Raw genomic sequence first — 9,409 nt, forward strand, 5'->3', positions numbered from 1 at the left:
AAGCTAGACAATTTCATACCAGCCACCTCTGCTGATACTTATTCTCTTCCCTAGGCTCCCTGTCTAGATGGTCATAAATAAAAAGCGCTTGTTCAGCTGGCGAAAGATGTCGTGTCCTTAACAAGTCTGAACCCTTATCCACCCACTCAACAATACTTACAGCAGTCTTACCCGTGAACTGCCTGCATTTCACCTTGCATGCTCTCCTGTCACACCAGCCCTCTACATGTCCTCTTTCACTACCTTCATCCTCATAATAGATCACCCAGTTGAAAAGGTCTCTTATGTTCTTTGATTTTGAGCATTTCAAAAACTTTTCCAGCCTTCTTGATGCATCTGTAGACACTTTAGAAACTTGATAGCATTAAATTCAATCTTGTCATTTTTTTTAATTTCAACATTTGATTAGTTGTTTTGTACTATTTTACATCCAAAAACAACTTGTCCTTCCATATGCTGCTCCCATCTTGTTCTCAGGTTAGCCACAGTCTTCTCAGTCTCAATATTTTACTAGTTGCCAGGGTTGGCCCACTGCTCACTTTAACAGTTATAGTATCGGATGGAAATTTGTTGATACAGTTGGCCTAGCATACAAGTAGCCATACTAGTAAGGATTGTAACACTGAATGTATGAGATAATAAAAATACAAATGTCTAACATCTAACATTTGGCAGTTTTAATACACAATACAAACAACTGAAAAGAGGCAGCAGAATTGTATTTACAAGATATCCGAGGTAACAGATGCAGACTTTTTAATACGAAAACACTACTGTGTCTGAAAAAAAAGAGTGTGTATGTGATTTACACCTCATATGAGATTATTTTTCATAACAGAATGCAGAGTCAGGATTTTTAAAACTCATTTACTCAGGTAACTCCGTCGCCACTTAATCTGTGCTATTTTACAATAAATCAAAAACATAATGACACAATAATTATGTACATGTTGACTTGCAAGTACCCACAAGCATTCACAAAATGTACAAATTCAGCCCTTTAAGTGCATGTTTGCATTAATGTGGTGCACTGAATCTGATTGACACTGTAGATTTATTTGATTTCCAAGTTGAGATATATTAAATCCAGTTACTGTCAAAAACAAAAAGTATTCAAAATTTTTCTGTTCTCTTCTGAATTCACAGGACATTTGTGAAAAAACAAAACAAAAACTATATATCAACTGCCAGTGTGTGCAGACACTGAATCTGTTTACTTGTTTGTTTTCACCAAATGGATCAAATCAGAAAGCTTCGAGGATCAGTGGAAACTGGAATTTGAGGGTTTTTTCTTTTGTTTTCAACATTTTTTCTTTTACTTTTCAGTAAAAAGAAAGAAAGACGAACAAAACAACCTGTGCAGATCGTACAATCTGCTGAAGTAAACAGAATTCCCTTGTTGACTCACACTACGGACGTCTCTGTCAATGGCAACACAGAAGACAAACACAAGTAATAATTTAATTGAGGATAAACAGTGTGCTGCAGACGACGTCAGAACTAATCGTGAATATTTAGTAAAACTGAAAACAAAAACTGAATCCCGTCAAAAAGGGGAAAATGCATAACTTCAACTGCACAAGTACAGCTGACACATTGTGCAACATATAAACGTTGCCCCATTAAAGACACTTGCATTATTGCCTATTCAAGCCACATGAACACATTTTCTGAATGTGTAAACAGCACAGGTTTTAACAGCAATGACCAAATCAAGTGGGCTTTCTCAAAATTATGACTAAACCTTAAGAGTCCTCCTCCCTCCTGCTCTCCATAGGAGTGCAACATCACAAAGGGTCACTCTGAATGAGCTCATATATCCACGTCATCTGAATCAGAGGAGCTGGATGACTTTGACTCCTCCTGGGAATCTCCCCAAACAAATCTGTAGTTGTTCTCCAACTCCTGCTGCCTTTTCTCCTCTTTATAAACCTCTTCAGTGCCTCCAGTCTGGTGGTGGTGGGAGGGGGGGAGGGGGGGGAGAGTAAAAACAGGAATGGGTTAAAAACTAAAACAACAAATCTAATCCACTTTGCTGCTAGAAGATTCATCAAATCTTGTGCTAACACTCAGCTGCCAATCAAAATTCAGCAAGGTGATTCCTACAGAGCAGGATGAAAAATATAAAAGTCCTCTACTGTCTAATTTACCATGAAGATAATAAGAATAAGACCAAAAAAATGAAATTGCACATTTGAGAGTGTAGGATCTTCTGTTACATAAAGATGACACAGAAATCTGTACCATAAAGTTCAAACATGTAACCACAGTGCTCGTGGAAGCTTATAAGAGCACCTTTCCTGAGCCCTCAGTCACACAGGTCTAGAGACCAGTTGACAACTACCGTATCTGGCAATAACTGGTCGCAAAGGAAACTGTACCTACCAACGAATTGAGTAACTAGCCAGCAGCTCTTAATAGTGATGGAAATAGTTGCTTTTGGGTAGTGTGGCAGGAAATTGCACACACTATATTGCAAAGACAGAGGGGGGATGGGAATTCACTTAACATAAACAAATCTGTATTTAGAGTGCAGCCAGTAAAAGAAGCAGAAGTGAAAGCTGGCTCCACTTCAACATACACCAGGAAAAAGAGACGATGTAGCAGTCATGAGGGTCTGCTGTGAAAGTGACATTGACCTTTTCACCTGGTGACAAGGACATTTTGTTCCTTCTTTTCTTTAATACTGCGTCCACAAATTCTGTTGAATTGTGCTTACTGACATCTCAACTGATGCCCCCAGCCTGAATAAACTTTAAATGTGTCATAACTACAATCCAATGAGCTTTTGGTTTCTGTAATTAATTTCTGTGAAAGCAGACAAACACACAAGAACAGCAGGCCACTCTGTTCTTTCTTGCAGACAGGAAAACACTCAGCAAACTGTACAGCGCTTCCGTCAGACACAGTCCAAGCCTGCAAGCAACAGCTAGAAGCATTCAAAGGAACCCAATAGAAGTACTACTTCAGTTACCAGGAGATTAATGAGTAGCTCCCTGAAGGACTTTGTATCTTCCTCAGTCAGCCACTGATCACCTGCCTCTTCTGCGTTTTTTCGTGTCAAGATCTTCACTTCGATTTTTCCTAACAACAAAGAAAAACAGACGGAAGACAAAAAAAGGTTCAGCAGTTACGCCTAACACATCCAAATGGCGTAAGAAAACTGCTGAACGAGTCAACAATGACAACGGGATGATTGACATGAATGACACAAACATATGAGTGGAAAAACACAGCACACCTGGCTGAGATATGTTCTTTGATTAAGGTGAGCTTTAAGCTTGCTATTATTTTTTTCCTTACATGAAAACAGATTTTTCAAAATCTTCTCTTTTTAACTCATTAAACAGGTTTTTAATTTACATAGGATACGAAGAGAAATACAGTGCTGTACACTGAAGATAACAGATGGAAGAGAGAAAAGGCCGTGAGTGTTTCGGGCACTCTCCCTTCATACCTTCGGCCTTCAGTCCTGCCTTCTCTAGCTGTTCTTTAACCACGTCCTTTATGTGCTGCCACTGCGGGTCTCCTTCGCCCACCTCCTGAACTTTCACCTCCCCATCAGGGTTGATACCCGTCTTATACTTAGTTATTTTGATCTTAACATGGTCATCAGCTGCTTGGTCTAGGGTGACGAGACAAAAGAGGGACAAACAAGACAGTTCACCTCAAAACCCACCAGTAGGGCCACGAGATGAAGGAGGCAAGAGCCTCGCATAGCATTGTGTTATGAACATAGATTAAAATACTGTGTCTGATTTCAGAAATTTTAATCCCGATTTAGATTAATGCAATCAAAAGTCACCCACGGTGACATTAATGGCTGGAGAAGAAAGACTGCAACTGACCGAAAGTGATCTGATAACATAAATTCTCTGAATTCTTCAAATTCCATGTGTGGATCTTTCCTGAGATGGAGGATGTCGTAACACACATCTACTGCACAGACTGATGAATTATGAAGATGATTATACACAGAGGGTGTGGACATGCACATGACTACAAAAGGGTCAAGCCCCCTGGTTACCTGGGTGCTTCGGAGCCAGGCTGGGGCTCCCCCGGGCTGGGTCGCTGGCTCTTTGGCCTCCGGACGTTTTCTGCTCTGGGTCCTGAACGTCTTTCTCCTCCAAATGATCGAGTATCTTATCCAGCGTCGTCTCCAGTGTCTGTGTTGCCTGAGTGCGGTCAAACTCCCCTTTCAGACCCTCTGTCTCGAGTTCCTGTTGAGCCTACAACACAGATAGAGCCAAGCAACGCCTAAAGTTAGTATTTAGTTTGGTCTTTTCCTTGTTACGTATCTGTCTAATCAAATTTTAGGTATTTTAGCTATCAACTTATATATATATATAGTCTTAAACCTCGTTTATGATGTTATCAAACTCCTTCTGCATTTCCTCCTTTATCTCTTCGATTTTATCCGAAGGCACAGAGAGGTCAGCCATCTCATCCTCAAACTCCTGTAGCACGGGGTCCTCTTCATCTTTCTCCTCCTCGTCAAGTTTCTCCGTTACTCTGTTGTGTCGTGCTGTCTCTTCTCTACTTTTGGCTTGATCTTGTGCTTTCTAAAAATAAAAACAAAACAGAAAAGGATTGGAAAGCCTATGCACTGCACAGAGAAAAAAGGCAGTCATTTGCTGTCACTAACAACAGCAAATACTGACCTTCCTGTTACTCTCCTTAAGGTGCTGGACAAATTTCATCAGGTCTGCTGGGTCAGTGATGATTTTAAAGTTGAATTTTTCTACTAAAAAAGAAGAATATCAGAGAAGAAAAAGCTCCAGCTTGTATTTGCTTTGTTTTCTTTCTTTTTTTTTTAAATAAGCTGTGCACTAAAACAGCACTATCTTTCTCAGTACCTTCATCACCATCATCTATGATTTCATTGTCTGCATGTGAGGTTTGGCCACCATCTGCTGCCTGTCAGAAAGAGGAAAAATCAGGTTAGAGGGAGGAAATGGTGACAGAAAGCATCCGACTGCCCCCTCTAGTGGTTAAAAAAGCCAGATCGCACTGTCAAAAATACCTGGAAATTCAGTATTATACGATATACACAGTACTACATTTAATAATAATCAAAAGTGTAAGTAACAGTAGAATGATAATCAGAAGATGTCAAAAATGTACCAAAATGAACATGTCATTGGACCTTGCAGAGCCAATTACAAATGTATTTTTATGGCTACATTTCAATTTGAGTTACTCACTGTTGTGTGTTTCTACCAAGAAGACAGACTGTTGCATCCAGAATTGAATTCAAAATCCTGCTCCTCACATACAAGGTCTTAAATAATCAGGCCCCATCTTATCTTAATGACCTTGTAGTACCATATCACCCTATTAGAGCACTTCGCTCTCGCTCTGCAGGCCTACTTGTTGTTCCTAGAGTATTTAAAAGTAGAATGGGAGGGAGAGCCTTCAGTTTTCAGGCCCCTCTTCTGTGGAACCAGCTTCCAGTTTGGATTCGGGAGACAGACACTATCTCTACTTTAAAGATTAGGCTTAAAACTTTCCTTTTTGGTAAAGCATATAGTTAGGGCTGGACCAGGTGACCCTGAATCCTCCCTTAGTTATGCTGCAATAGACGTAGGCTGCCGGGGATTCCCATGATGCATTGAGTTTTTCCTTTCCAGTCACCTTTCTCACTCACTATGTATTAATAGACCTCTCTGCATTGAATCATATCTGTTATTAACCTCTGTCTCTCTTCCACAGCATGTCTTTTATCCTGTCTTCCTTCTCTCACCCCAACCAGTCGCAGCAGATGGCCGCCCCTCCCTGAGCCTGGTTCTGCCGGAGGTTTCTTCCTGTTAAAAAGGAGTTTTTCCTTCCCACTGTTGCCAAAGTGCTTGCTCATAGGGGGTCATATGATTGTTGGGCTTTTCTCTGTATCTATGAAGCGCCTTGAGGCGACTTTTGTTGTAATTTGGCGCTATTCAAATAAAATTGAATTGAATTGCACTTGCTATACCTGATTCTCCTGTTGGAAAGTAGATGTTCTTGAACTTGCTGGCTTTGTCACTCCCTCCCAGAAGTCAGAGTCTTCTGCCTCATCTGACTCTCCATCTTTTGATACATCAGCAGGACCTGTTTCAAAACCAGAAATAGACACTCGTGTCAGAATCAGAATTAATACACAAACGCCCATTATGGATGGATCGGCACTTTATTATTAGGTGCACTGACAAGTTACTACTGCGGGGTCGTTTGCCTCATAAGCATCAAAAAAACTCACCTTTTCTACGACTGCTAGGCGATGTCTCCTCTGCTGTTACCTTTACTGCACCATCTCCTCCTTCATTACCAGCTAACATCTCATCAAGACTCCTCAATTCCTCCGAGATCTGCTCCACTTTACGTTTTGTGTCCGCTGGGAACGGAAACAGGATGATTGGCAGAGGAATCAACCACAAGACAAAGGAGAGAGCAAGCTTGAAGTTTGAAAGCCAAGTTAGCTTCTTAGCTGGTATTTTTATTAAAAAGACCACAATCTGTTTTAAAATGCGAAAAATAAAAAAAATCAAGAGGCCTCCAAGATGCATTGCTTTGCCCTTCAATGTGTTTTTATTCACTCACAGACTTGTGCCTTGACGTAATCCATGTACTGTTGGGCACTTAGTGCTGGCTGGCACACAATGCCCTGAGGCTTGGCAGTGGATGGTGGCCGCAGGAATGGGTGCTGGCAGGTGCGACTGGTGTGAATTGTCAGCACATATCGACATGACTGAGGTTCATCTACTCGCGCAATGTAGTCACCTGAGCCTTCTTCACATACAAACTGGAAACAAAACAGAGCAAAAGTATGCAAACTACTTTGAGCTGAATTAAATGCCCAACTGTTTGGGCGCTGCTGGGTTGCAACATATTTGGTTCTTTTTTCTTTTCTTTTTTTTAGGTGAAAATGTTTAAATACAGTAAATAAACAGGGAATTCATCAACTGTTACAAATGCCAAAACACAGACAGATCAGTATAACCAACATTGGCCAATCTCTGCTTTATTCATGTCTTAACAAGTGCTTACGACTGCCAATACCTTGGTGACTGAGAATTTACAGAGAACCTTTTTCCTGTTTGTGAAATGTTTCCTGTGTGACTAACACACACAACTGACAACTCAAATACTTTGACTCTACTCTCTTAAGGTTTCCTTCTGATCACTCTTCCACAGACCCCGATCATTTTCAGATCTTTAGTGAGTTCCTAAGAGGATTCCAGAGTTATTAAGTTTCACTACAACATCTGTGTAATCAGAGAATCATCATCTTCTGATAAACTTAATCTCCTGTAGAAGGGCTAAAGAGTCGACTAACGCTGTATCTCTAAACAAACAGCTGTATATGAATATCTGGGGACCGGGAAGCTTTCTGGATTTTATTTCTTCTCCTCTTTTAGTTCTTGTTCTAATAATCAGTCTCATCTGAGTGTGCAGTTAAGTCCCCATGTGAACAAAGCACTTGCCTAAATTAATCTCAAAACCATTAGTTTTCAGATGGCAATTTGTCTTAATTAGTTTGGGGGTTTAGGGTTGTTTAGCACTAAAAAAACTGGCTGCTCCATGAGATTAAGACAGCTGACTAGATGACGGGTTCCTTCATTTAATAAGGTCAAACAGGTTTAGTTTTTGGACCCAATAAAGTATCAGGATGAGCAAAATACTTCACATGCCAAACTTTGCATTTGGCATGTGAAGTATTTTTTGCTCTTTTAAGTACACAAAAAAGCATGCTGTCATAATCTGAACTAATGTCAAAGTCACAGTTTTAATTTTTCCAGAAAAACTAGCCAGCGTCTCCCACCTGACCTCCCTCAAAACTATTCATAAATATTTCTACACAGAAGGAATCGCAAAGATGACTCTGGCATTAAAGTGGAGGTAAAAATGGAGACAGTTAAGATGCTATAACTTGTTTTGACTAGACTAGACTACAACAAAGAACAATAATAATTTCTTTAAAAATTAAAACTCAGCTGAGTCTTTTAAGCAAAGCAAGCATAAAACATATTCATGTTCAAAATGTCTGCTGCTTGGGATATATTTAAAAGTGAAAGGCTTGTAAATCTGCACAGGCATTTTGCATATGAGTGTTTGGATAAGCAAGGAGACAGTCAAAAATCAAAAAGAAAAAAAAAGTGAAACACACAAATCATCTCAAGCAGGATGTGTTCCAAATGTAAATATCTCACCCGCACTTCAGTCTCTCTGGGATTTCCATTTAGGTCACACTTAGAGCCATTTACATAGGTCTGGCTGTGGTACCGCTTTAGCCTGTGCTGTTTGGAGGCCTGAGAGAAAAAACACAATGGATGCACCCACGATTGTTTGGTTCATATTGTACAGTCATGCAAATCAGCCACAACATAGAGGCAACTTTACCTTTGCTGTTTCATTGCTCCAATCAAATTCTGACTCATAATAACCCAGGAAGAGAATGTCTCCTTTGATCTCTGTGTCTAAGGACAAAAGAACAAAATTTGTCAAAAACAATAACTGAAAGCCTCTTGTAGGTTAAAAAAAACAAAAACAAAAAAACAGAGAAGTGGCCTCTCACCTTCAAGGTGGTATTGTCTGATATGCTGGCCATGGCAGAACTCGTACGTCCACCAGTCCTTCGTCTGCAGGACAGGTATTTCTGTTAGACTTTGACACAGTGCCTAAGCCTGAAACGGTCCCACGCATATATTTGTAAATAGGGCTGCCACAAACTATTATTTTTGCGATTAGTCGACTAATCAGATCATGCATCCATTGGACATACAGCGTACAGCTTATTGCACCAGCAGCATCTGCTCTTATATAACTATCATTAGCTTAAAGCTTTAAGTGTTTAAGGTATGTGCTAACTAAAAATTAAGACAAGATGATAGTTTATTAAATTTTAATGAAATTTGCAGATTGTTTCGGTGAAGGTTAATAAACTCCTTGCTATCTAAAATATAACAGGACACCGGAGTATATTCTCAAGCATCTCACACTTCTGATAATCAGTTGTCTGCTTGACGTTTATTCAGCTGTGTAAAAACTATAACTTTAATCTCAGACAAACTGATTTACTCAGCAAAAAATAAAATACTAAAAAAAAAAAGCCAAACAATAACATTTTTAAGTTATCTAAGTGACTTATGTATGTTTAACCTGAGTAGTGAAAGACGGGTGGGTTTGAAAATGATTTACCGGGAGTCCGGTGTTCTCACAGCTCTAGTTAGCCTTGCCCCCGCCTAGCTAACGAGCTAGTGGGTAACAGATGTCTCCGAAAACGTCGGAGCGCTTTTGAAAATATGTGGTGTCTTGATAAACTGAGCAGATATTTGAGGTTTACACAGCTACATTCTCGCCTGAAAATATGTTAAACGTTTATTTTGTGACCCAGAAAGAATAATAAGAGTAATATTAAAACTAACTAGCTGCCGCT

The 9,409-nt window shown here is 39.8% G+C and overlaps 1 protein-coding gene across 3 annotated transcripts in view; it reads right to left on the reverse strand.

The window, feature by feature from the left end:
• Positions 1-662: 662 nt before the first annotated feature.
• os9 (OS9 endoplasmic reticulum lectin) overlaps positions 663-9,409 on the reverse strand; it is an 11,953-nt gene continuing 3,206 nt past the window's right edge. The window contains exons 3-15 of one of the 3 annotated variants that reach the window (XM_005739638.1): positions 8,549-8,612; positions 8,374-8,450; positions 8,184-8,282; positions 6,574-6,775; positions 6,233-6,367; positions 5,969-6,084; positions 4,857-4,917; positions 4,662-4,741; positions 4,359-4,562; positions 4,028-4,229; positions 3,458-3,625; positions 2,975-3,084; positions 663-1,950 (exon numbers count right to left, since the gene is read on the reverse strand). In XM_005739638.1, the coding sequence (XP_005739695.1) occupies positions 1,813-1,950; positions 2,975-3,084; positions 3,458-3,625; positions 4,028-4,229; positions 4,359-4,562; positions 4,662-4,741; positions 4,857-4,917; positions 5,969-6,084; positions 6,233-6,367; positions 6,574-6,775; positions 8,184-8,282; positions 8,374-8,450; positions 8,549-8,612 (1,656 nt within the window). In that variant the 3' untranslated portion in view covers positions 663-1,812. Of the gene's footprint in view, positions 1,951-2,974; positions 3,085-3,457; positions 3,626-4,027; positions 4,230-4,358; positions 4,563-4,661; positions 4,745-4,856; positions 4,918-5,968; positions 6,085-6,232; positions 6,368-6,573; positions 6,776-8,183; positions 8,283-8,373; positions 8,451-8,548; positions 8,613-9,409 lie in introns of all 3 variants that reach the window. The other 2 variants (XM_005739637.1, XM_005739639.1) reach the window with 2 other exon arrangements.

Source organism: Pundamilia nyererei, unplaced genomic scaffold, assembly GCF_000239375.1.
Source record: "Pundamilia nyererei isolate P.nyererei 1_Seehausen unplaced genomic scaffold, PunNye1.0 scaffold00092, whole genome shotgun sequence".
NCBI classification, from domain to species: domain Eukaryota; kingdom Metazoa; phylum Chordata; class Actinopteri; order Cichliformes; family Cichlidae; genus Pundamilia; species Pundamilia nyererei.